A 26,958-nucleotide genomic window follows, 5' to 3' on the forward strand; every position below is an offset into this window, starting at 1 on the left:
CTCCCAGTCCTCAGCTGAATCACCCCAAGCCTCCCAGTCCTCAGCCGAATCACCCCAAGCCTCCCAGTCCTCAGCTGAATCACCCCAAGCCTCCCAGTCCTCTGGAGAGGAGACCCCAGCGCAGTCAGACTGCTCCACCCCGTCGACACGCTCTCCCCCCACCCCCCACGCACCCCATGACGTCCCCTTCCCGCCCCCCGTGAGAGGCAGCTGAACACAACGGATGCGAGGTGCGACTGCAGCGAGGAGCTCCTGGAGGTGGGGAGGCAGAGGCTGGGTGTGCAGCGTGAGAGGCTGGACCTGCAGAACAGGCAGCAGGCCCTAGCGGAGGCACAGTTTGTGTGGCCCTCCATATCAGTGCCCATCATTCTGCCAACTCCAGGTAGGCTAAGTGTGTATTTTGTATACTCTGTCTATTCCCACACTGCATGCATTCCATTCAATGTCGCTAATTGAATTTTCCTCCCTTGCAGATGATGCAGATGCCTGAGACACACTGCACACACTCACCACACACACTACATACACTTACCACACACTGCCCACCCACTACAGTACACTGCGCACACACACTACATACACTCACCACACCACTCATCCTTCCTAGGTGTTGCTACCTTGTCGTGATGGGAAGGCTTGTGTGCCTCCATGACATGAAGGCTATATTGGTGGGGGGTCACCCCCCAGCAGGTTCAACCATGCCGGGCAGGTTCAGGGTAGAGGCCAGACGAAAAGCAACAACTGGCCCTCCAGGTTGGGGGTTGGGCATGGGTCTAACAACCCCACCCCGGAAAAAGACAGCCTGTTACAGGACAAAAGTCTGAAGAACAAACCTGCCCATGTTTTATCCCAACCAATATTAAACAAGTTCCCTTTATCCTGTATATTTGTCGTTTCTTGCCACATTACAACAGTAGAGGTTTTGAAGAAGGCACACAATATAACAAACAGCATTTGTAAGATCACTAAATACTGTGAATCTGTTAGCAAAGTACACTACAAGGGCAACAGTATTGGGCCACCTACACATTACAACTTTCATGACATCCCATTCTAAATGAATAGGCATCATATGGAGTTGGTCCCCCCTGTGCAGCTATAACAGCCTCCACTGTTCTGGGAAGGCTTTCTACAATATTCTGGAGCGTGTGTGAGGATATTTGACTATTCATCTAGATGGCCTCATTGGATTAATCAATTCGCCAGGATATCTGTCTGACAATATATAAAGACAGCCAGAAAAGTCATGTCATCAAATTATCCCTTTACATAAGAAAATGTTGTTGTTGTTCACAAAGTGGATTATATTAGGCTATGGATAGTCCGTATATTTTGCTTGGCTCAATAAAAGTTTTAAAAACAACATTCCCATGATGTGTTCTGTAGGCTCCATGACATTATTTTCATCATTCAAGTTAATTGTATTTTGTGTACACTAATGATGTGAATCGCGCAGGTAGGATAGATTTGTATTGCTGTATTGCAACTCTCCTTTTTAAAAGTGTAATTTTGCTCTAATCGAGCTAAAACTATAACGGGATGAACGGAGCGCATCGCCAAGGGACAGCTTACGATGGGGTCCGACTGCCCTACGTAAAGTATCCCTTGGCTGTGGTATACCTTGGCTAAGAAGGCTCTGGGAAACAGCGCTTCGGCTCCAAGGAGGGCTAACGATGTATCTTCGGAAGGTACATCGTAAGGGCGATTTACGATGTACCTTGGGTGGAGCTGTTTCCCAGAGCCTTCGTAGCCAAGGTATACCTTGGCTTAAGAAGGTTCTGGGAAACGAATCGCCACCTAGAGGTGGACCTAACGATGTTCTTAAGAAGCACGTAGCGCTACGATGCCTTAACGATGCCTCTGGGAAACGCGGCCCTGACCTATAAGGCAGGGGGTAAAGGTTGGAGTGAAAGGATGAACATGTGGAGGTTTGGGGTATAGTCCCATGAAGTCTTTCCCACCGGGTCGTGAACTCCCGGTCTCCTGGGTGGGAGTCCAATGCTCTCACCACTACTCTACTTGTGCAGTGGAGATCGGCGGGTTAATTTTGGTGTCCTTCTTGATTTTGGTATGCTGGGACTACTGCCTCTTGTGGTGCCAACAGAGAGATCAACATTGTCGGGAGTAAGGGAGGGAGGGAGTGATAACCCGACAAATGCTATACTAGCTGCGCGGCTGGCCAGCCACGCACAAACATTTAGAATTATATAATTATTTATTTTATTTGATTTTACACCACGTCCACTGTAGTGGACACGGAGATACTTTTAATATGAAAATGTATTATGACACCGGGATAATTTAAAATTATTTTACAAATGAAAAAACATATTAAAGCTACATTTATTTTATTTTTATATTTTATTCCCCTTGAGTTTGATTAATTCTTCTCCTGTTTGAATGTTTTGAACTGTTGAACAGTAGAAATATATTTGCATCCAGCCAATCTTACCCCTTTTTTACTCTTGACTCGCTGCTTTCTATCTCCCCACCTCTGCTTTGCGGCATTCGCTATGAGCCTGTTCTGCTAAGTGCTTACTGTGCTTTGTTATATGATTCACTTAAATATCATATCAGACACTACAGGGATAGCTAGCACATAATGGCCTACCATGTAGGCAACATCTCTGTAACTATTTGTATTCTCTACTGATAGTCATATCTCTTCTATTAAGTATTTAGCCCATGTTAATCGCTCTGTAAATGTTCTTAGTCAAGACAAACATATTCCAGGAGCTTGCTCGTTCGTCTAGTTGAGAGAGTTCAGGGAATACTTTTTTACAGCTCACCTTTCTGGCCCCCGCGTGAAACTGTTTTTATGCTTCCTTGGAGTATGTAGGGGTGAGACCTATGCCCCCCCCCCCATTGCTCTCTGTAAAGCGCATTGTGCTGCCTCTGTGTATGAAATGCAAGTTTGATTTGATTTGTCCTAAAGGGGGGACAGACTCAATCATGGGAACCCCCTCATTCTGCAGTGAATGCCGACACCTTGTGGTCATTAGATGGTACAGCAGCAGGTGAGTTCCAGTTTGCCGTGTATGCAGTGGCACAGCCTGGGCCCTGGCAGCAGCTCCTGGCACAGAGAGGAAGAAATCAGCCACAGCTGATAGACATGAATTTAGAATTCACACAGCCAACGGTCGGCGCAAGTTGGACACAATTGTCTGACAATGCAATGGGATATGGGAAGGGATCTGTGCTGATAACCGACTGCTCAGTTCTGATCCTCACAAACAAGCCTGTCATTGGAAACCACACCCATCACACCTGATTGCTGTGGCCAGAAAAGCAGGTGAAAACAATCAAACTGGTTATTAGTGTTTAAAGGTGAGCCGGATTGTGGCATGTGCTTCATGGATTGATTAAGCTGTTTGGGGCCAACGGTTAAATCTTTTTACAGTCTATGGCTATTGAGAGTCAGTTTGTAAGGGTAACATTTCTGTAGCAAAATGGTGGTAAGTTCATTATTATACTTCATTATAGTTTGGGAAGTGTGAGCTTTTTGTGTCTCACTGATTTATCAGGAGTACTGCCTTCTTTAAAGAATTAAATGGGGTTTTAATTAATTTGTAATGCTGCAAGTCTTGTATTAGTTACACACAACCACTTGTAGGTGTTTCTCCGATAGGAGTATCTCTATCCTTGTCAAACTAAAACGACCATGTCTTCCTTGGTAGAGGGAATGCATCTCAGTACACATCGGTCAAGCAGGTGTCCAGATGGGCAACTCATGCTGGGAGCTCTACTGTCTGGAGCATGGCATCCTGCCTGATGGGACAGTCTCTGCATCCAGTGGCATTTCTCCCAATGACTCAAGCTTTGGTACTTTCTTCAATGAGACTGGTACTGGGAAGTATGTTCCCAGGGCCATCTTCATTGATCTGGAGCCTTCGGTTGTGGGTAAGAAAAGCAATTTGTCTGCAGGTTTCCTCTGGACTGTTACAGTAATGTTCTCATTTCCTCATCACACAATACTCAATTCTGCAAACATGTCCTTGGGTTAACTTGTATTTGATATTTTTAGATGAGGTAAGAAATGGGTCCTACCGTCAGCTGTACCACCCTGAGCAGCTCATCAGTGGCAAGGAGGACGCTGCCAACAACTACGCTCGTGGGCACTACACCATCGGCAAGGAGATCGTGGACTCTGTGTTGGAAAGGCTGCGTAAAATGGTGCGTTTAAGATCGTGCCCAACTGCTGTCAGGCCCCATTTGAATTCACTACTACTGTAAAATGTTACCTTCCTTCCCCCCCTGAGAACCAAACAACCAAACATATATTTTGAGGGGTGATTTTTGGGGTAGGTTTTTTTTTTGGGGGGGGGGGGGCAAGTGTTATATTTTTTTGGCACCTTTCTAAAAGCTCTGTGGTTGTAGTATTGATTAGTCTACATTGAAATCTTGACTTGCACCTTTTGTTGTTCATTTAATAGACTAATAATAATTAAATAGACTAATGATCATTGTCTTGTTCCCCAGTCGGATCAATGTACTGGACTGCAGGGCTTCCTCATCTTCCACAGTTTGGAGGAGGGACCGGCTCCGGCTTTACTTCCCTGCTGATGGAGCGTCTGTCTGTTGACTACGGAAAGAAGTCCAAGCTGGAGTTCTCCATCTACCCGGCTCCACAGATGTCCACAGCCGTGGTGGAGCCCTACAACTCCATCCTGACCACCCACACCACCCTGGAGCACTCGGACTGCTCCTTCATGGTGGACAATGAGGCCATCTTCGACATCTCCCAGCGTAACCTGGAAGTGGAACATCCGACCTACACCAACCTCAACCGCCTCATCGCCCAGATCGTCTCCTCCATCACTGCGTCCCTGCGCTTCGACGGAGCCCTCAACGTGGACCTGACTGAGTTCCAGACTAACTTGGTGCCCTACCCCCGTATCCACTTCCCCCTGGTCACCTACGCGCCCATCATCTCTGCAGAGAAGGCCTACCACGAGCAGCTCTCTGTCCCGGAGATCACCAACGCCTGCTTCGAGCCAGCCAACCAGATGGTGAAGTGCGACCCCAGGCGCGGCAAGTACATGGCCTGCTGCCTGCTCTACCGCGGTGATGTGGTGCCCAAAGACGTCAACGCCGCCATCGCCACCATCAAGACCAAACGCTCCATCCAGTTTGTGGACTGGTGTCCCACTGGCTTCAAGGTGGGCATCAACTACCAGCCCCCCACAGTGGTCCCTGGAGGAGACCTGGCCAAGGTCCAGAGGGCTGTGTGCATGCTGAGCAACACCACCGCCATCGCTGAGGCCTGGGCCAGGCTGGACCACAAGTTTGACCTGATGTACGCCAAGAGGGCCTTCGTGCACTGGTACGTGGGAGAGGGAATGGAGGAGGGAGAGTTCTCTGAGGCCAGAGAAGACATGGCCGCCCTGGAGAAGGATTACGAAGAGGTGGGCACAGACAGCGTGGGAGAGGAAGAGGAGGAAGAGGAGTACTGAAGGGTCAATGCCATCTAACATTCCAGATGAATTCAGGAAGACGGATACATTCCCTGCTTCCACATTGACCACTGTTACCTGTTCTGTGGTGTAGTGAAAATAAAATGCATATACCTTCATTGTGTGTGAATCGTTAATTTTAGACCACCGTCTATGAATGAATCAGATTATTACCAGGTAGTTTTTACACATACTTGGAAGTAGGATTTGTTCTGGTCACCTGGTGCATAACACTGATGGGTACACAACATTAGACAGGGTGCAAGGACAAGACGGGACAGTGCAAATAAAATGACAGTGCAAATGAACAATGAAACCACCCCCATTAAATCATTGATGTGTACCTCTCATCAGTGGTGCAGTGGAGGGTATATGGAGTACACCTTTATCCATGGACCCAAAGTATATCCACTTTTTTAAACGTCACTAATTTAAACTAAGATTTCTGCTACAGTATACCCACTTTAGTCAGAGTATACCTACTTTAATCACCATTGCCTCTCGGAATGCTTGAACACGTCCAATAGACCTTAATCAATCAAAGCTTTATTTCTATACCGCATTTCATAACCAGAGGCAACACACTGCGCTTTACAGTGAACAGGGGAGGTGGGCATACGACCCCTACATATTCCAGAGGGAAGCAAAAAAACGGTATTGTGGTGCCGGAGGAAAAAGGAAAGACGTAGGTAACGTAACATCAACTGTTTAATCCAAAACCCAAAGCGTGGCAGGACAAGTTGCCAAACACATGTGTAGAGAACAGGAAGTTGCAACAGCAATACTAGTCCCCCTGGCACCTCGCGCCAGATCCCAGTTCCCACCCACTAGACAACCCAGAGAGAGGGGAACACAAACCTATAATGTAGTCACTACACCAGCCCCCCCAGTGTTCACCTCAATATTCAAAATCCTCATGGCGAGGAGGGCGTATGGCCCGGCCCCTACGACTATAGGTAAAGTCAGGAGGTGCGGGAGGAGGCGCGACATTGTCCGCCACATCTTCTTGTTGGGTGGTGCGGGGGGAAGCGACGACCGGAGGTTGGAGGGGGGGACGGCCACAGCGCGGCAGGGGGGGTAGGACAGGAGGGCGGCCCCTGCGCGGTGGCAGGGCCAAGTCCGGGGGCAGCTCAAGGTCCAAGTGGGCCGGTTTGAGGCGATCAACAGACACACACTCAGGCTTACCTCCCATGTCAACCATGAAGTTCTTGGCACCCGCCTTGATGACACGGAAGGGCCCGTCATAGGGAGGTCATAGTGGAGTCCTGTGGCCGTCGTGGCGGATGAAAACGTAACCCGCCGAGTGCAGCTCTGGGGGCACCCGTGAAGCAGGGACGCCATGCTGCGTAGTCGGGATCGGGGCGAAGGCCCTGGCGCTGTCCAGCAGGGAGGCACGCTGAGCGGAGGCGGACCAGGGCTCCGTGGACTTGGGGATGAAGTCACCAGGAACCCGCAGTGGCTGTCCGAAAACTAGCTCGGCTGAAGATGACTGGAGGTCCTCCTTAGGCGCCGTCCTGAGCCCAAGCATGACCCACGGCAGTTTGTCGAACCAGTTGCTGTCCGTGAGGCTGGCTCGAAGGGCGGCCTTCATGGAGCGATGAAAGCGCTCAACCAGTCCGTTGGCCTGCGGGTGGTAGGCGGTAGTACGGTGGAGCTTGACCCCCAGATTCTCTGCCACCGCTGCCCACAGTTCTGAAGTAAACTGCGGGCCACGGTCAGAGGAGAGATCAGCAGGGGTGCCATAGCGGGAGACCCACACCGCGATGAACGCCCGGGCCAGATCGGGGGCTGTCGTTGAGGAGAGCGGGACAGCCTCCGCCCAGCGAGTCGTCCTGTCCACCATGGTAAAGAGGTAGGTGTAACCGTGCGAGGGGGGGAGGGGACCTACCAGGTCCACGTTGACATGGTCGAACCTCCGCTCCGGCACAGAGAACTGTTCCAGGGGGGCCTTGACATGGTGATGCACTTTGGCACGTTGGCAGGCAGTGCAAGTGTCGACCCAGGCCCTCACATCCCTCTTGAGCCCGTGCCAGACAAACTTCTCTGACACCAGCCGTGAGGACGGTTTCCTACCGGGGTGAGATAAGCTGTGCACTGCCTCGAAGACGGGGCGTCTCCAGTTGGCGGGGACCACCGGCCGTGGCTGACCCGTGGAGACGTCGCACAGGAGCGTGGCCCCTGCATCACTGAAGAGTACCTCCTCCAGGCGCAGCCCCGTGTCCGACGACATGAGAGCTTGGACGGAGGGGTCGGCGGCCTGATCCGCAGCCATGTGGGTATAGTCCAAGTCCAGTTGGACCGCTCCGACCACTGCCCTGGAGAGACAATCTGCGACCACGTTGGACTTCCCAGCCACGTGCCGGATGTCTGTGGTGAATTCGGAAATGTAGGAGAGCTGACGCTGCTGGCGGTCGGACCACGGCTCCGTTGCCTTGGACATGGCGTGTGTGAGCGGCTTGTGGTCCACAAAGGCAGTAAACTCGCGGCCCTCCAGTAAAAACCTGAAGTGTCTGACGGCAAGCCACAGCCCGAGGAGCTCCCGGTCGAAGGTGCTGTACCTGCGCTCCCTGGGGGACAGCTGGCGGCTAAAGAAAGCGAGGGGCTGCCAGGCATCTCCAACCCACTGCTCGTACACCGCTCCCACAGCAAAGTCAGAGGCGTCCGTGGTGAGAGCAGTGGGTGCCGAGGGCAAGGGGTGGGCCAACATGGCAGCGCAGGCCAGGGCAGCCTTTGTGTCCTGAAAGGCCTTAACACGCTCTGCTGTCCAGTCGATCTGTTGCTTCAGAGTCTTGCCCTTCTGGGCGTCATACAGCGGGTGCAGGATGTGGGCGGCCTGGCGGATGAAGCGAAAGTAGAAGGTCACCATCCCGATGAACCCCTTGAGCTCGCTGACTGTCTGGGGGCGCGGGAAGGCAAGAACCGCTTCCACCTTCGAGGGGAGGGGGGTCACACCCTCCGCAGAGACCCGGTGCCCGAGAAAGTCGATAGCATCCTGTCCGAAGACACACTTTGCTGGGTTGACAATCAGCCCGTGTTGACTGAGCTGTGTGAAAAGGGTCCGGAGGTGGGACAGGTGCTCCTCCTCTGTGGTGCTCGCGACAAGGATGTCATCCAGGTAGACGAACAGGAAAGGCAGGTCCTGGAGCACCGAGTGCATGAGGCGTTGGAAGGTCTGCGCCGCGTTCTTCAGGCCGAACGGCATCCGCAGGAACTCGAATAGTCCAAAAGGCGTGACGACGGCAGTCTTCGGGACGTCCTCGGGGTGCACCGGCACCTGATGATACCCCCGTACCAGGTCTACCTTGGAGAAGAAATGCTTGCCCGCCAGGTGCGCAGAAAAGTCCTGGATATGGGGGACGGGGTAGCGGTCCGGCTTTGATGCGTCGTTGAGGCGGCGGTAATCCCCACATGGGCGCCACCCGCCATCTGGCTTGGGGACGATGTGCAGGGGAGATGCCCAGGGGCTGTTTGAGCGCCTAACGATGCCAATCTGCTCCATGTGTGCAAACTCCGCCCTGGCGACAGCCAGCTTCTCCGGGTTGAGGCGTCTGGCCCTGGCGTGGAGGGGAGGTCCAGTAGTTTCAATGTGATGCTCCACACCGTGTTTCACCGTGGGCGCAGAGAAGGTGGGCTTAGCGAGGTCGGGGAATTCGGCGAGCAGCCGAAGGTACTGGTCGCTTTCGGCGAGCGTGTTGGACAGCCCGCTGTAGACCGCCTCCCCCTGAGTACAGGCGAAGGAAGCGAAAGTCTGTGAGTTGACCAGGCGCCTGTTCCCCGCATCAACTAACAGGTTGTGGGCGCACAGAAAGTCTACGCCCAGGAGGGGAAACGTGACAGCTGCGACGACAAAGTCCCACGTAAAGCGTTGGCCTTCAAAGCACACGTCCGCTGCCCTGATGCCGTAAGTACGGATAGGCGTGCCGTCTGCGCCCGCCAATTTAGGACCGTGCTCCCCCTTTGCCACGTCCGATCCCCCTGCCTGAATGATGCTCCACTGTGCGCCAGTGTCGCAAAGGAACTTACGATCGGAGACGGTGTCGTGTATGAAGAGCAGCCTGTTGGTGGCGCCAGCGCTCAGGGCCACTACCGAGCGCTGGCTCCGCCGTTTCCCGTCGGTCCGAAGGTGCAAGGTGAGCGACAACGCCTGGCCTTGGCGCCAAATGTGGCATGGTAAAAGCAATGGCCCGCGGCGTTACCCTGCTGGCCGGAGGGTCTGGCGTCGTCCTTCATCCTCCTGCGACGATCCGGTGGTGGGGCAGCCACGGGAGCGAGCAGTTCAGTGGACCGTTGAGGTATGGCCAAGACAAACCGGTCCGCCTCCCTGGCTAGGGCGCGGGGTCCTACGATGGTGGTATTAGCTAGCGCCATCCTGACTGGAGCAGGCAGTGTGCGCATGAACAGCTCTGTGAAAAGGATCATGGGGTCTTCCGTACCGAGCAGGTTGAGCATCCTCTCCATACGCGCAGAGGGCCTCTCGTCTCCCAAGTCCGACATGTCAAATAGGCGACGGACCCTCTCAGCAGTGGACAGTTCAAATGTGTCGAGGAGTAGGGCCTTGAGGCGCTCATATTTGTCCGTCGTCGGGGGGGCAGACAAAAACCCCACCACTCGAGCCGCAGTGGAGCTGCCCAACATTGCCACAGCATGGTTGTACCTGTCGTCGTCATCATCAATGTTGCTTTTGTTGAAATGAGCCTCTACAATAGCAAACCATGCAGTAGGAGTTGCGTCCCAGAACTCTGGAAGCTTTAGAGTGGGAGCGTGCGCACCATGCGTCACTCTGACAGGGGATGGTGATTGCTGCCGTTGGTTCGAACGTCTTCCTCGGCCGGCCATTTTGCAGACTGTTCAGTCGCTTGTTTTTTGTACACAATAATGTTAACAAAAACGCACGTCGGGGTCACCAGTGTGGTGCCGGAGGAAAAAGGAAAGACGTAGGTAACGTAACATCAACTGTTTAATCCAAAACCCAAAGCGTGGCAGGACAAGTTGCCAAACACATGTGTAGAGAACAGGAAGTTGCAACAGCAATACTAGTCCCCCTGGCACCTCGCGCCAGATCCCAGTTCCCACCCACTAGACAACCCAGAGAGAGGGGAACACAAACCTATAATGTAGTCACTACAGTATCACCCGGGGCCAGATAAGTGAGCTGTAACAAATTCTTCCCTGACCCCTCAAGGCGATCGAGCAAGCTCCTGGAGTATGTTTGTCTACCGGCTAAGAACATTTCTGTAAGGGGGCTGGTTGGCTAGCTGACCCAAACGCAGGACCACGGACACAGACGGACAGTTCCAAGCCCAGAGGGCGGTTTAATATAAAAGCGGCAGTACAGAGGGCAAGGCAAAAGGGTAGTCAAGTTCAGGCAGGGGTCAATCGATCAACAAACAAAGTCCAGAAAACGTAATCCAAGCCGTGGTCGAGGTCCGGTGAGAATGGGTCGGGGAAGCCGTGTGTCAGTCCAGGAAAAGAGCAGCAAACAAAACCGTAATCTGGAGGGGTGGAGAGTAGAATGAGTAAAGGGGAAAAAAACAACTATAACAACTACTATAACGGGAACTTCATATTACCAAAAAGGAAGCTATGCCTCCGAAAGCTCATCTGCTAATGTATTTAAGAGTCAAAGCGAGACCTCGTGATAGTCACAATTCATACATCAAATTACATTACATCAAATAAAATATCCAAGAAAGAGCATGGATCGGATCGGGACATATAAGCCCCGTCGAGGATGTCTTGAAAGGCCAGGAAAAAATACTTTTATGATGATAGGCAATGATGATAGCAAAATGACCACTGATTTAGTTTTCATACAAACAAAGGTATAATGCCCATATAAATTGCCCCTGTGGCAGTAGCATTCCCACGTTAGAATTTGCGCGGATACGATGACTAATTGAATCTATCAGGCACCGGTGTGGACGCATGTGGCCTATAAAAAAAAACAAGGGTAACTGCACATATTGAGCGACATGGCAGATATGAAGAGGAAGCGTGTGATAGCGTTCACCAAAGAATAACTAGTGATCATGCTGGACGAGGTGGAGCAACCGAAGGCCGTCCTGTTTGGCGGCTACCAGGGGGAGAGCGGGGCGCATTGGAGCATGAGGCGCGTCGGACCACTGGGCTTTTAAGGTGATCTGTTGTAGCTACAAGGACATATTTTGGTGAACACACCTCTCTACGTCACGTCAACCTATCCTGAAGTCGGCGGGAGTATTTGAAAATCTTTAAACATTTTCCTGGCGATCATCTATTTTTACCCCATGTAAGTAATTTTTTTTTATGCTAGTGTTTTTTGATTTATACCTTGTGTATACATGTCACAGAATCCAAACATATATCATTTTAATCACTGTTTGAGTGGCTATAAGATAGAATAATTTTCGTGTTTCATGCTACATACCACTGAGTGACAGCTAGCCAGATAGCTAGCCTCTGGTAGATGGGGCGCTTTGGACCACTGTGGTCCAACGCGCCTCACATTCAATGATCATGCATTTGTGGGACTTTAGTCAAGTTAGTGACATTGTGAGACACCCCCACTTGTTTTATTTTTGCATTTTTTAGGTACTGGGATACTTTATTTTATTCACTTGCAATTGAGATAGGCTATTCATGTGCATTTATCACGATTTTAATAGGTTCATTATGGCTAGAACGGGTTAAGCCGCAAACGCACTGGAAGCTTTTGGTGCGTGATCGGCCATTTAAAACAATTGGTGTACTTCAAAACGCTAGCGTCAGACTCTTCTTCGTCTGGGGCTTTATGATTTAACTTCATAATTTAACTTATGCTTTAACTTCTTTTATCCTGTCCCCAATGTGTGTGTAGCGTTCACGTGTGTTTGTAGCAGCATGAGCTGCATGTGCGGAGTAACCAATGGCGATCAGAATGTCTCACCTTTAACCTGGCACATGACTAAACCAACCAATGAGAATAATAGTTCGAATTAGATCATTCTGAAACCAATGAATTACTCTGAATAGACACGATAAAATACTAAATATAGGAGCAAATATCGTATAGAACATGACATTATTAGGCCTATACATAATAAATACCTAACAGTATAAATAATGCATGCAGGTAGTGAAAAAGCATGTATGTAGCACATAACATATAGTTGTCAGAAGATAATGTTATTTGCATGGGTTTTTAAGGCAATGTACTATATTGGTCCAATGCGTCCCACTACGTGGTCCAACGCGCCTCACCCATGAGGCGCGTTGGACCGTTTTCACATCCGCCACTTTTGGCAAAACTGCAAGAAACTGGTAAGTGCTGGAAACCTCGTTTTGATGTCCTTTTGTAGCCAACAGATATAGGTATACATGTATAGCAAAATTCATAATAAAACCGAAATAATTTTTAAATAAATAAGCTTAAGGCAAAAAATGGTCTGACGCGCCCCGCTCTCCCCTAGGGCCTATGCACAACTCCAGTAGGCTACTTCCTGAAATTAGACATGCTTCTCTATTTCCTGTCCTACACTTTGGATGAAATGATTATTCAGGAATTCCTGAATAATCATTTCATCCAATAGTGTAAGACAGGAAATAAAGAAGCATGTCTAATTTCAGGAAGTAGCCTACTAGAGTTGTGCATATAGCCCATTGAAGAAGACTCCTGGGCCACCCAGGGAGTGGACAGTCTTCAGCAAGAAATGGCAGGACTTCCCCAGTCAGGCCAAAAGCCGGGGGGCGGCAGTGCGCCGAGAGGCAGAGCACCGTGCCTCCCCTCACCCCGGAGGAGGAGAAGGCCCTATCGATCATCGGCCTCACAGCCTTCCAAGGCATCACTGGTGGCCTTGATTTGGAGTCTGGAGAGGGCCCCTCCAACATCCAGCCCTCAGCTGAATCACCCCAAGCCTCCCAGCCCTCAGCTGAATCACCCCAAGCCTCCCAGTCCTCAGCTGAATCACCCCAAGCCTCCCAGTCCTCAGCCGAATCACCCCAAGCCTCCCAGTCCTCAGCTGAATCACCCCAAGCCTCCCAGTCCTCTGGAGAGGAGACCCCAGCGCAGTCAGACTGCTCCACCCCGTCGACACGCTCTCCCCCCACCCCCCACGCACCCCATGACGTCGTCCCCCCGCCCCCCGTGAGAGGCAGCTGAACACAACGGATGCGAGGTGCGACTGCAGCGAGGAGCTCCTGGAGGTGGGGAGGCAGAGGCTGGGTGTGCAGCGTGAGAGGCTGGACCTGCAGAACAGGCAGCAGGCCCTAGCGGAGGCACAGTTTGTGTGGCCCTCCATATCAGTGCCCATCATTCTGCCAACTCCAGGTAGGCTAAGTGTGTATTTTGTATACTCTGTCTATTCCCACACTGCATGCATTCCATTCAATGTCGCTAATTGAATTTTCCTCCCTTGCAGATGATGCAGATGCCTGAGACACACTGCACACACTCACCACACACACTACATACACTTACCACACACTGCCCACCCACTACAGTACACTGCGCACACACACTACATACACTCACCACACCACTCATCCTTCCTAGGTGTTGCTACCTTGTCGTGATGGGAAGGCTTGTGTGCCTCCATGACCATGAAGGCTATATTGGTGGGGGGTCACCCCCCAGCAGGTTCAACCATGCCGGGCAGGTTCAGGGTAGAGGCCAGACGAAAAGCAACAACTGGCCCTCCAGGTTGGGGGTTGGGCATGGGTCTAACAACCCCACCCCGGAAAAAGACAGCCTGTTACAGGACAAAAGTCTGAAGAACAAACCTGCCCATGTTTTTTCCCAACCAATATTAAACAAGTTCCCTTTATCCTGTATATTTGTCGTTTCTTGCCACATTACAACAGTAGAGGTTTTGAAGAAGGCACACAATATAACAAACAGCATTTGTAAGATCACTAAATACTGTGAATCTGTTAGCAAAGTACACTACAAGGGCAACAGTATTGGGCCACCTACACATTACAACTTTCATGACATCCCATTCTAAATGAATAGGCATCATATGGAGTTGGTCCCCCCTGTGCAGCTATAACAGCCTCCACTGTTCTGGGAAGGCTTTCTACAATATTCTGGAGCGTGTGTGAGGATATTTGACTATTCATCTAGATGGCCTCATTGGATTAATCAATTCGCCAGGATATCTGTCTGACAATATATAAAGACAGCCAGAAAAGTCATGTCATCAAATTATCCCTTTACATAAGAAAATGTTGTTGTTGTTCACAAAGTGGATTATATTAGGCTATGGATAGTCCGTATATTTTGCTTGGCTCAATAAAAGTTTTAAAAACAACATTCCCATGATGTGTTCTGTAGGCTCCATGACATTATTTTCATCATTCAAGTTAATTGTATTTTGTGTACACTAATGATGTGAATCGCGCAGGTAGGATAGATTTGTATTGCTGTGTATTGCAACTCTCCTTTTTAAAAGTGTAATTTTGCTCTAATCGAGCTAAAACTATAACGGGATGAACGGAGCGCATCGCCAAGGGACAGCTTACGATGGGGTCCGACTGCCCTACGTAAAGTATCCCTTGGCTGTGGTATACCTTGGCTAAGAAGGCTCTGGGAAACAGCGCTTCGGCTCCAAGGAGGGCTAACGATGTATCTTCGGAAGGTACATCGTAAGGGCGATTTACGATGTACCTTGGGTGGAGCTGTTTCCCAGAGCCTTCGTAGCCAAGGTATACCTTGGCTTAAGAAGGTTCTGGGAAACGAATCGCCACCTAGAGGTGGACCTAACGATGTTCTTAAGAAGCACGTAGCGCTACGATGCCTTAACGATGCCTCTGGGAAACGCGGCCCTGACCTATAAGGCAGGGGGTAAAGGTTGGAGTGAAAGGATGAACATGTGGAGGTTTGGGGTATAGTCCCATGAAGTCTTTCCCACCGGGTCGTGAACTCCCGGTCTCCTGGGTGGGAGTCCAATGCTCTCACCACTACTCTACTTGTGCAGTGGAGATCGGCGGGTTAATTTTGGTGTCCTTCTTGATTTTGGTATGCTGGGACTACTGCCTCTTGTGGTGCCAACAGAGAGATGCAGGCCAACATTGTCGGGAGTAAGGGAGGGAGGGAGTGAGGGAGGGAAAGAGGGAGGGAGGGAGGGAGTGATAACCCGACAAATGCTATACTAGCTGCGCGGCTGGCCAGCCACGCACAAACATTTAGAATTATATAATTATTTATTTTATTTTATTTTACACCACGTCCACTGTAGTGGACACGGAGATACTTTTAATATGAAAATGTATTATGACACCGGGATAATTTAAAATTATTTTACAAATGAAAAAACATATTAAAGCTACATTTATTTTATTTTTATATTTTATTCCCCTTGAGTTTGATTAATTCTTCTCCTGTTTGAATGTTTTGAACTGTTGAACAGTAGAAATATATTTGCATCCAGCCAATCTTACCCCTTTTTTACTCTTGACTCGCTGCTTTCTATCTCCCCACCTCTGCTTTGCGGCATTCGCTATGAGCCTGTTCTGCTAAGTGCTTACTGTGCTTTGTTATATGATTCACTTAAATATCATATCAGACACTACAGGGATAGCTAGCACATAATGGCCTACCATGTAGGCAACATCTCTGTAACTATTTGTATTCTCTACTGATAGTCATATCTCTTCTATTAAGTATTTAGCCCATGTTAATCGCTCTGTAAATGTTCTTAGTCAAGACAAACATATTCCAGGAGCTTGCTCGTTCGTCTAGTTGAGAGAGTTCAGGGAATACTTTTTTACAGCTCACCTTTCTGGCCCCCGCGTGAAACTGTTTTTATGCTTCCTTGGAGTATGTAGGGGTGAGACCTATGCCCCCCCCCTCTGTGTATGAAATGCAAGTTTGATTTGATTTGTCCTAAAGGGGGGACAGACTCAATCATGTGAACCCCCTCATTCTGCAGTGAATGGCGACACCTTGTGGTCATTAGATGGTACAGCAGCAGGTGAGTTCCAGTTTGCCGTGTATGCAGTGGCACAGCCTGGGCCCTGGCAGCAGCTCCTGGCACAGAGAGGAAGAAATCAGCCACAGCTGATAGACATGAATTTAGAATTCACACAGCCAACGGTCGGCGCAAGTTGGACACAATTGTCTGACAATGCAATGGGATATGGGAAGGGATCTGTGCTGATAACCGACTGCTCAGTTCTGATCCTCACAAACAAGCCTGTCATTGGAAACCACACCCATCACACCTGATTGCTGTGGCCAGAAAAGCAGGTGAAAACAATCAAACTGGTTATTAGTGTTTAAAGGTGAGCCGGATTGTGGCATGTGCTTCATGGATTGATTAAGCTGTTTGGGGCCAACGGTTAAATCTTTTTACAGTCTATGGCTATTGAGAGTCAGTTTGTAAGGGTAACATTTCTGTAGCAAAATGGTGGTAAGTTCATTATTATACTTCATTATAGTTTGGGAAGTGTGAGCTTTTTGTGTCTCACTGATTTATCAGGAGTACTGCCTTCTTTAAAGAATTAAATGGGGTTTTAATTAATTTGTAATGCTGGAAGTCTTGTATTAGTTACACACAACCACTTGTAGGTGTTTCTCCGATAGGAGTATCTCTATCCTTGTCAAACTAAAACGACCATGTCTTCCTTGGTAGAGGGAATGCATCTCAGTACACATCGGTCAAGCAGGTGTCCAGATGGGCAACTCATGCTGGGAGCTCTACTGTCTGGAGCATGGCATCCTGCCTGATGGGACAGTCTCTGCATCCAGTGGCATTTCTCCCAATGACTCAAGCTTTGGTACTTTCTTCAATGAGACTGGTACTGGGAAGTATGTTCCCAGGGCCATCTTCATTGATCTGGAGCCTTCGGTTGTGGGTAAGAAAAGCAATTTGTCTGCAGGTTTCCTCTGGACTGTTACAGTAATGTTCTCATTTCCTCATCACACAATACTCAATTCTGCAAACATGTCCTTGGGTTAACTTGTATTTGATATTTTTAGATGAGGTAAGAAATGGGTCCTACCGTCAGCTGTACCACCCTGAGCAGCTCATCAGTGGCAAGGAGGACGCTGCCAACAACTACGCTCGTGGGCACTACACCATCGGCAAGGAGATCGTGGACTCTGTGTTGGAAAGGCTGCGTAAAATGGTGCGTTTAAGATCGTGCCCAACTGCTGTCAGGCCCCATTTGAATTCACTACTACTGTAAAATGTTACCTTCCTTCCCCCCCTGAGAACCAAACAACCAAACATATATTTTGAGGGGTGATTTTTGGGGTAGGTTTTTTTTGGGGGGGGGGGGGGGCGAGTGTTATATTTTTTTGGCACCTTTCTAAAAGCTCTGTGGTTGTAGTATTGATTAGTCTACATTGAAATCTTGACTTGCACCTTTTGTTGTTCATTTAATAGACTAATAATAATTAAATAGACTAATGATCATTGTCTTGTTCCCCAGTCGGATCAATGTACTGGACTGCAGGGCTTCCTCATCTTCCACAGCTTTGGAGGAGGGACCGGCTCCGGCTTTACTTCCCTGCTGATGGAGCGTCTGTCTGTTGACTACGGAAAGAAGTCCAAGCTGGAGTTCTCCATCTACCCGGCTCCACAGATGTCCACAGCCGTGGTGGAGCCCTACAACTCCATCCTGACCACCCACACCACCCTGGAGCACTCGGACTGCTCCTTCATGGTGGACAATGAGGCCATCTTCGACATCTCCCAGCGTAACCTGGAAGTGGAACATCCGACCTACACCAACCTCAACCGCCTCATCGCCCAGATCGTCTCCTCCATCACTGCGTCCCTGCGCTTCGACGGAGCCCTCAACGTGGACCTGACTGAGTTCCAGACTAACTTGGTGCCCTACCCCCGTATCCACTTCCCCCTGGTCACCTACGCGCCCATCATCTCTGCAGAGAAGGCCTACCACGAGCAGCTCTCTGTCCCGGAGATCACCAACGCCTGCTTCGAGCCAGCCAACCAGATGGTGAAGTGCGACCCCAGGCGTGGCAAGTACATGGCCTGCTGCCTGCTCTACCGCGGTGATGTGGTGCCCAAAGACGTCAACGCCGCCATCGCCACCATCAAGACCAAACGCTCCATCCAGTTTGTGGACTGGTGTCCCACTGGCTTCAAGGTGGGCATCAACTACCAGGCCCCCACAGTGGTCCCTGGAGGAGACCTGGCCAAGGTCCAGAGGGCTGTGTGCATGCTGAGCAACACCACCGCCATCGCTGAGGCCTGGGCCAGGCTGGACCACAAGTTTGACCTGATGTACGCCAAGAGGGCCTTCGTGCACTGGTACGTGGGAGAGGGCATGGAGGAGGGAGAGTTCTCTGAGGCCAGAGAAGACATGGCCGCCCTGGAGAAGGATTACGAAGAGGTGGGCACAGACAGCGTGGGAGAGGAAGAGGAGGAAGAGGAGTACTGAAGGGTCAATGCCATCTAACATTCCAGATGAATTCAGGAAGACGGATACATTCCCTGCTTCCACATTGACCACTGTTACCTGTTCTGTGGTGTAGTGAAAATAAAATGCATATACCTTCATTGTGTGTGAATCGTTAATTTTAGACCACCGTCTATGAATGAATCAGATTATTACCAGGTAGTTTTTACACATACTTGGAAGTAGGATTTGTTCTGGTCACCTGGTGCATAACACTGATGGGTACACAACATTAGACAGGGTGCAAGGACAAGACGGGACAGTGCAAATAAAATGACAGTGCAAATGAACAATGAAACCACCCCCATTAAATCATTGATGTGTACCTCTCATCAGTGGTGCAGTGGAGGGTATATGGAGTACACCTTTATCCATGGACCCAAAGTATATCCACTTTTTTAAACGTCACTAATTTAAACTAAGATTTCTGCTACAGTATACCCACTTTAGTCAGAGTATACCTACTTTAATCACCATTGCCTCTCGGAATGCTTGAACACGTCCAATAGACCTTAATCAATCAAAGCTTTATTTCTATACCGCATTTCATAACCAGAGGCAACACACTGCGCTTTACAGTGAACAGGGGAGGTGGGCATACGACCCCTACATATTCCAGAGGGAAGCAAAAAAACGGTATCACCCGGGGCCAGATAAGTGAGCTGTAACAAATTCTTCCCTGACCCCTCAAGGCGATCGAGCAAGCTCCTGGAGTATGTTTGTCTACCGGCTAAGAACATTTCTGTAAGGGGGCTGGTTGGCTAGCTGACCCAAACGCAGGACCACGGACACAGACGGACAGTTCCAAGCCCAGAGGGCGGTTTAATATAAAAGCGGCAGTACAGAGGGCAAGGCAAAAGGGTAGTCAAGTTCAGGCAGGGGTCAATCGATCAACAAACAAAGTCCAGAAAACGTAATCCAAGCCGTGGTCGAGGTCCGGTGAGAATGGGTCGGGGAAGCCGTGTGTCAGTCCAGGAAAAGAGCAGCAAACAAAACCGTAATCTGGAGGGGTGGAGAGTAGAATGAGTAAAGGGAAAAAAAACAACTATAACAACTACTATAACGGGAACTTCATATTACCAAAAAGGAAGCTATGCCTCCGAAAGCTCATCTGCTAATGTATTTAAGAGTCAAAGCGAGACCTCGTGATAGTCACAATTCATACATCAAATTACATTACATCAAATAAAATATCCAAGAAAGAGCATGGATCGGATCGGGACATATAAGCCCCGTCGAGGATGTCTTGAAAGGCCAGGAAAAAATACTTTTATGATGATAGGCAATGATGATAGCAAAATGACCACTGATTTAGTTATCATACAAACAAAGGTATAATGCCCATATAAATTGCCCCTGTGGCAGTAGCATTCCCACGTTAGAATTCGCGCGGATACGATGACTAATTGAATCTATCAGGCACCGGTGTGGACGCATGTGGCCTATAAAAAAAAACAAGGGTAACTGCACATATTGAGCGACATGGCAGATATGAAGAGGAAGCGTGTGATAGCGTTCACCAAAGAATAACTAGTGATCATGCTGGACGAGGTGGAGCAACCGAAGGCCGTCCTGTTTGGCGGCTACCAGTAGGGCCTATGCACAACTCCAGTAGGCTACTTCCTGAAATTAGACATGCTTCTCTATTTCCTGTCCTACACTTTGGATGAAATGATTATTCAGGAATTCCTGAATAATCATTTCATCCAATAGTGTAAGACAGGAAATAAAGAAGCATGTCTAATTTCAGGAAGTAGCCTACTAGAGTTGTGCATATAGCCCATTGAAGAAGACTCCTGGGCCACCCAGGGAGTGGACAGTCGTCAGCAAGAAATGGCAGGACTTCCCCAGTCAGGCCAAAAGCCGGGGGGCGGCAGTGCGCCGAGAGGCAGAGCACCGTGCCTCCCCTCACCCCGGAGGAGGAGAAGGCCCTATCGATCATCGGCCTCACAGCCTTCCAAGGCATCACTGGTGGCCTTGATTTGGAGTCTGGAGAGGGCCCCTCCAACATCCAGCCCTCAGCTGAATCACCCCAAGCCTCCCAGCCCTCAGCTGAATCACCCCAAGCCTCCCAGTCCTCAGCTGAATCACCCCAAGCCTCCCAGTCCTCAGCCGAATCACCCCAAGCCTCCCAGTCCTCAGCTGAATCACCCCAAGCCTCCCAGTCCTCTGGAGAGGAGACCCCAGCGCAGTCAGACTGCTCCACCCCGTCGACACGCTCTCCCCCCTCCCCCCACGCACCCCATGACGTCCCCCCCCCGCCCCCCGTGAGAGGCAGCTGAACACAACGGATGCGAGGTGCGACTGCAGCGAGGAGCTCCTGGAGGTGGGGAGGCAGAGGCTGGGTGTGCAGCGTGAGAGGCTGGACCTGCAGAACAGGCAGCAGGCCCTAGCGGAGGCACAGTTTGTGTGGCCCTCCATATCAGTGCCCATCATTCTGCCAACTCCAGGTAGGCTAAGTGTGTATTTTGTATACTCTGTCTATTCCCACACTGCATGCATTCCATTCAATGTTGCTAATTGAATTTTCCTCCCTTGCAGATGATGCAGATGCCTGAGACACACTGCACACACTCACCACACACACTACATACACTTACCACACACTGCCCACCCACTACAGTACACTGCGCACACACACTACATACACTCACCACACCACTCATCCTTCCTAGGTGTTGCTACCTTGTCGTGATGGGAAGGCTTGTGTGCCTCCATGACCATGAAGGCTATATTGGTGGGGGGTCACCCCCCAGCAGGTTCAACCATGCCGGGCAGGTTCAGGGTAGAGGCCAGACGAAAAGCAACAACTGGCCCTCCAGGTTGGGGGTTGGGCATGGGTCTAACAACCCCACCCCGGAAAAAGACAGCCTGTTACAGGACAAAAGTCTGAAGAACAAACCTGCCCATGTTTTTTCCCAACCAATATTAAACAAGTTCCCTTTATCCTGTATATTTGTCGTTTCTTGCCACATTACAACAGTAGAGGTTTTGAAGAAGGCACACAATATAACAAACAGCATTTGTAAGATCACTAAATACTGTGAATCTGTTAGCAAAGTACACTACAAGGGCAACAGTATTGGGCCACCTACACATTACAACTTTCATGACATCCCATTCTAAATGAATAGGCATCATATGGAGTTGGTCCCCCCTGTGCAGCTATAACAGCCTCCACTGTTCTGGGAAGGCTTTCTACAATATTCTGGAGCGTGTGTGAGGATATTTGACTATTCATCTAGATGGCCTCATTGGATTAATCAATTCGCCAGGATATCTGTCTGACAATATATAAAGACAGCCAGAAAAGTCATGTCATCAAATTATCCCTTTACATAAGAAAATGTTGTTGTTGTTCACAAAGTGGATTATATTAGGCTATGGATAGTCCGTATATTTTGCTTGGCTCAATAAAAGTTTTAAAAACAACATTCCCATGATGTGTTCTGTAGGCTCCATGACATTATTTTCATCATTCAAGTTAATTGTATTTTGTGTACACTAATGATGTGAATCGCGCAGGTAGGATAGATTTGTATTGCTGTGTATTGCAACTCTCCTTTTTAAAAGTGTAATTTTGCTCTAATCGAGCTAAAACTATAACGGGATGAACGGAGCGCATCGCCAAGGGACAGCTTACGATGGGGTCCGACTGCCCTACGTAAAGTATCCCTTGGCTGTGGTATACCTTGGCTAAGAAGGCTCTGGGAAACAGCGCTTCGGCTCCAAGGAGGGCTAACGATGTATCTTCGGAAGGTACATCGTAAGGGCGATTTACGATGTACCTTGGGTGGAGCTGTTTCCCAGAGCCTTCGTAGCCAAGGTATACCTTGGCTTAAGAAGGTTCTGGGAAACGAATCGCCACCTAGAGTTGGACCTAACGATGTTCTTAAGAAGCACGTAGCGCTACGATGCCTTAACGATGCCTCTGGGAAACGCGGCCCTGACCTATAAGGCAGGGGGTAAAGGTTGGAGTGAAAGGATGAACATGTGGAGGTTTGGGGTATAGTCCCATGAAGTCTTTCCCACCGGGTCGTGAACTCCCGGTCTCCTGGGTGGGAGTCCAATGCTCTCACCACTACTCTACTTGTGCAGTGGAGATCGGCGGGTTAATTTTGGTGTCCTTCTTGATTTTGGTATGCTGGGACTACTGCCTCTTGTGGTGCCAACAGAGAGATGCAGGCCAACATTGTCGGGAGTAAGGGAGGGAGGGAGGGAAAGAGGGAGGGAGGGAGGGAGTGATAACCCGACAAATGCTATACTAGCTGCGCGGCTGGCCAGCCACGCACAAACATTTAGAATTATATAATTATTTATTTTATTTTATTTTACACCACTTCCACTGTAGTGGACACGGAGATACTTTTAATATGAAAATGTATTATGACACCGGGATAATTTAAAATTATTTTACAAATGAAAAAACATATTAAAGCTACATTTATTTTATTTTTATATTTTATTCCCCTTGAGTTTGATTAATTCTTCTCCTGTTTGAATGTTTTGAACTGTTGAACAGTAGAAATATATTTGCATCCAGCCAATCTTACCCCTTTTTTACTCTTGACTCGCTGCTTTCTATCTCCCCACCTCTGCTTTGCGGCATTCGCTATGAGCCTGTTCTGCTAAGTGCTTACTGTGCTTTGTTATATGATTCACTTAAATATCATATCAGACACTACAGTGATAGCTAGCACATAATGGCCTACCATGTAGGCAACATCTCTGTAACTATTTGTATTCTCTACTGATAGTCATATCTCTTCTATTAAGTATTTAGCCCATGTTAATCGCTCTGTAAATGTTCTTAGTCAAGACAAACATATTCCAGGAGCTTGCTCGTTCGTCTAGTTGAGAGAGTTCAGGGAATACTTTTTTACAGCTCACCTTTCTGGCCCCCGCGTGAAACTGTTTTTATGCTTCCTTGGAGTATGTAGGGGTGAGACCTATGCCCCCCCCCCATTGCTCTCTGTAAAGCGCATTGTGCTGCCTCTGTGTATGAAATGCAAGTTTGATTTGATTTGTCCTAAAGGGGGGACAGACTCAATCATGGGAACCCCCTCATTCTGCAGTGAATGGCGACACCTTGTGGTCATTAGATGGTACAGCAGCAGGTGAGTTCCAGTTTGCCGTGTATGCAGTGGCACAGCCTGGGCCCTGGCAGCAGCTCCTGGCACAGAGAGGAAGAAATCAGCCACAGCTGATAGACATGAATTTAGAATTCACACAGCCAACGGTCGGCGCAAGTTGGACACAATTGTCTGACAATGCAATGGGATATGGGAAGGGATCTGTGCTGATAACCGACTGCTCAGTTCTGATCCTCACAAACAAGCCTGTCATTGGAAACCACACCCATCACACCTGATTGCTGTGGCCAGAAAAGCAGGTGAAAACAATCAAACTGGTTATTAGTGTTTAAAGGTGAGCCGGATTGTGGCATGTGCTTCATGGATTGATTAAGCTGTTTGGGGCCAACGGTTAAATCTTTTTACAGTCTATGGCTATTGAGAGTCAGTTTGTAAGGGTAACATTTCTGTAGCAAAATGGTGGTAAGTTCATTATTATACTTCATTATAGTTTGGGAAGTGTGAGCTTTTTGTGTCTCACTGATTTATCAGGAGTACTGCCTTCTTTAAAGAATTAAATGGGGTTTTAATTAATTTGTAATGCTGCAAGTCTTGTATTAGTTACACACAACCACTTGTAGGTGTTTCTCCGATAGGAGTATCTCTATCCTTGTCAAACTAAAACGACCATGTCTTCCTTGGTAGAGGGAATGCATCTCAGTACACATCGGTCAAGCAGGTGTCCAGATGGGCAACTCATGCTGGGAGCTCTACTGTCTGGAGCATGGCATCCTGCCTGATGGGACAGTCTCTGCATCCAGTGGCATTTCTCCCAATGACTCAAGCTTTGGTACTTTCTTCAATGAGACTGGTACTGGGAAGTATGTTCCCAGGGCCATCTTCATTGATCTGGAGCCTTCGGTTGTGGGTAAGAAAAGCAATTTGTCTGCAGGTTTCCTCTGGACTGTTACAGTAATGTTCTCATTTCCTCATCACACAATACTCAATTCTGCAAACATGTCCTTGGGTTAACTTGTATTTGATATTTTTAGATGAGGTAAGAAATGGGTCCTACCGTCAGCTGTACCACCCTGAGCAGCTCATCAGTGGCAAGGAGGACGCTGCCAACAACTACGCTCGTGGGCACTACACCATCGGCAAGGAGATCGTGGACTCTGTGTTGGAAAGGCTGCGTAAAATGGTGCGTTTAAGATCGTGCCCAACTGCTGTCAGGCCCCATTTGAATTCACTACTACTGTAAAATGTTACCTTCCTTCCCCCCCTGAGAACCAAACAACCAAACATATATTTTGAGGGGTGATTTTTGGGGTAGGTTTTTTTTGGGGGGGGGGGGGGGGGCGAGTGTTATATTTTTTTGGCACCTTTCTAAAAGCTCTGTGGTTGTAGTATTGATTAGTCTACATTGAAATCTTGACTTGCACCTTTTGTTGTTCATTTAATAGACTAATAATAATTAAATAGACTAATGATCATTGTCTTGTTCCCCAGTCGGATCAATGTACTGGACTGCAGGGCTTCCTCATCTTCCACAGCTTTGGAGGAGGGACCGGCTCCGGCTTTACTTCCCTGCTGATGGAGCGTCTGTCTGTTGACTACGGAAAGAAGTCCAAGCTGGAGTTCTCCATCTACCCGGCTCCACAGATGTCCACAGCCGTGGTGGAGCCCTACAACTCCATCCTGACCACCCACACCACCCTGGAGCACTCGGACTGCTCCTTCATGGTGGACAATGAGGCCATCTTCGACATCTCCCAGCGTAACCTGGAAGTGGAACATCCGACCTACACCAACCTCAACCGCCTCATCGCCCAGATCGTCTCCTCCATCACTGCGTCCCTGCGCTTCGACGGAGCCCTCAACGTGGACCTGACTGAGTTCCAGACTAACTTGGTGCCCTACCCCCGTATCCACTTCCCCCTGGTCACCTACGCGCCCATCATCTCTGCAGAGAAGGCCTACCACGAGCAGCTCTCTGTCCCGGAGATCACCAACGCCTGCTTCGAGCCAGCCAACCAGATGGTGAAGTGCGACCCCAGGCGTGGCAAGTACATGGCCTGCTGCCTGCTCTACCGCGGTGATGTGGTGCCCAAAGACGTCAACGCCGCCATCGCCACCATCAAGACCAAACGCTCCATCCAGTTTGTGGACTGGTGTCCCACTGGCTTCAAGGTGGGCATCAACTACCAGCCCCCCACAGTGGTCCCTGGAGGAGACCTGGCCAAGGTCCAGAGGGCTGTGTGCATGCTGAGCAACACCACCGCCATCGCTGAGGCCTGGGCCAGGCTGGACCACAAGTTTGACCTGATGTACGCCAAGAGAGCCTTCGTGCACTGGTACGTGGGAGAGGGCATGGAGGAGGGAGAGTTCTCTGAGGCCAGAGAAGACATGGCCGCCCTGGAGAAGGATTACGAAGAGGTGGGCACAGACAGCGTGGGAGAGGAAGAGGAGGAAGAGGAGTACTGAAGGGTCAATGCCATCTAACATTCCAGATGAATTCAGGAAGACGGATACATTCCCTGCTTCCACATTGACCACTGTTACCTGTTCTGTGGTGTAGTGAAAATAAAATGCATATACCTTCATTGTGTGTGAATTGTTAATTTTAGACCACCGTCTATGAATGAATCAGATTATTACCAGGTAGTTTTTACACATACTTGGAAGTAGGATTTGTTCTGGTCACCTGGTGCATAACACTGATGGGTACACAACATTAGACAGGGTGCAAGGACAAGACGGGACAGTGCAAATAAAATGACAGTGCAAATGAACAATGAAACCACCCCCATTAAATCATTGATGTGTACCTCTCATCAGTGGTGCAGTGGAGGGTATATGGAGTACACCTTTATCCATGGACCCAAAGTATATCCACTTTTTTAAATGTCACTAATTTAAACTAAGATTTCTGCTACAGTATACCCACTTTAGTCAGAGTATACCTACTTTAATCACCATTGCCTCTCGGAATGCTTGAACACGTCCAATAGACCTTAATCAATCAAAGCTTTATTTCTATACCGCATTTC

The 26,958-nt window shown here is 49.2% G+C and overlaps 2 protein-coding genes and 1 pseudogene across 3 annotated transcripts; all 3 read left to right on the forward strand.

The window, feature by feature from the left end:
• The first annotated feature begins 3,719 nt into the window (after positions 1 to 3,719).
• Positions 3,720 to 5,453, forward strand: LOC311313271 (tubulin alpha-1D chain-like; annotated as a pseudogene). The gene is made up of 3 exons: positions 3,720 to 3,900; positions 4,025 to 4,173; positions 4,480 to 5,453. The product of its transcript is annotated as a tubulin alpha-1D chain-like (transcript).
• An 11,630-nt stretch (positions 5,454 to 17,083) lies between these two features.
• On the forward strand, positions 17,084 to 18,818 carry LOC311313334 (tubulin alpha-1D chain-like; the record flags this gene model as incomplete). Its single annotated transcript, XM_084443458.1, has 3 exons — positions 17,084 to 17,264; positions 17,389 to 17,537; positions 17,844 to 18,818. 3 exons carry the CDS (start codon positions 17,084 to 17,086, stop codon positions 18,816 to 18,818), a joined length of 1,305 nt encoding a protein of 434 aa, XP_084299584.1.
• Positions 18,819 to 24,655: 5,837 nt separating this feature from the next.
• Positions 24,656 to 26,392, forward strand: LOC311313170 (tubulin alpha-1D chain-like; the record flags this gene model as incomplete). The annotated part of the gene is made up of 3 exons (XM_084443242.1): positions 24,656 to 24,836; positions 24,961 to 25,109; positions 25,418 to 26,392. 3 exons carry the CDS (start codon positions 24,656 to 24,658, stop codon positions 26,390 to 26,392), a joined length of 1,305 nt encoding a protein of 434 aa, XP_084299368.1.
• Between the last annotated feature and the right edge of the window lie 566 nt (positions 26,393 to 26,958).

This window comes from Borostomias antarcticus (assembly GCF_949987555.1).
Source record: "Borostomias antarcticus genome assembly, chromosome: 9".
In the NCBI taxonomy this organism is placed as follows: domain Eukaryota; kingdom Metazoa; phylum Chordata; class Actinopteri; order Stomiiformes; family Stomiidae; genus Borostomias; species Borostomias antarcticus.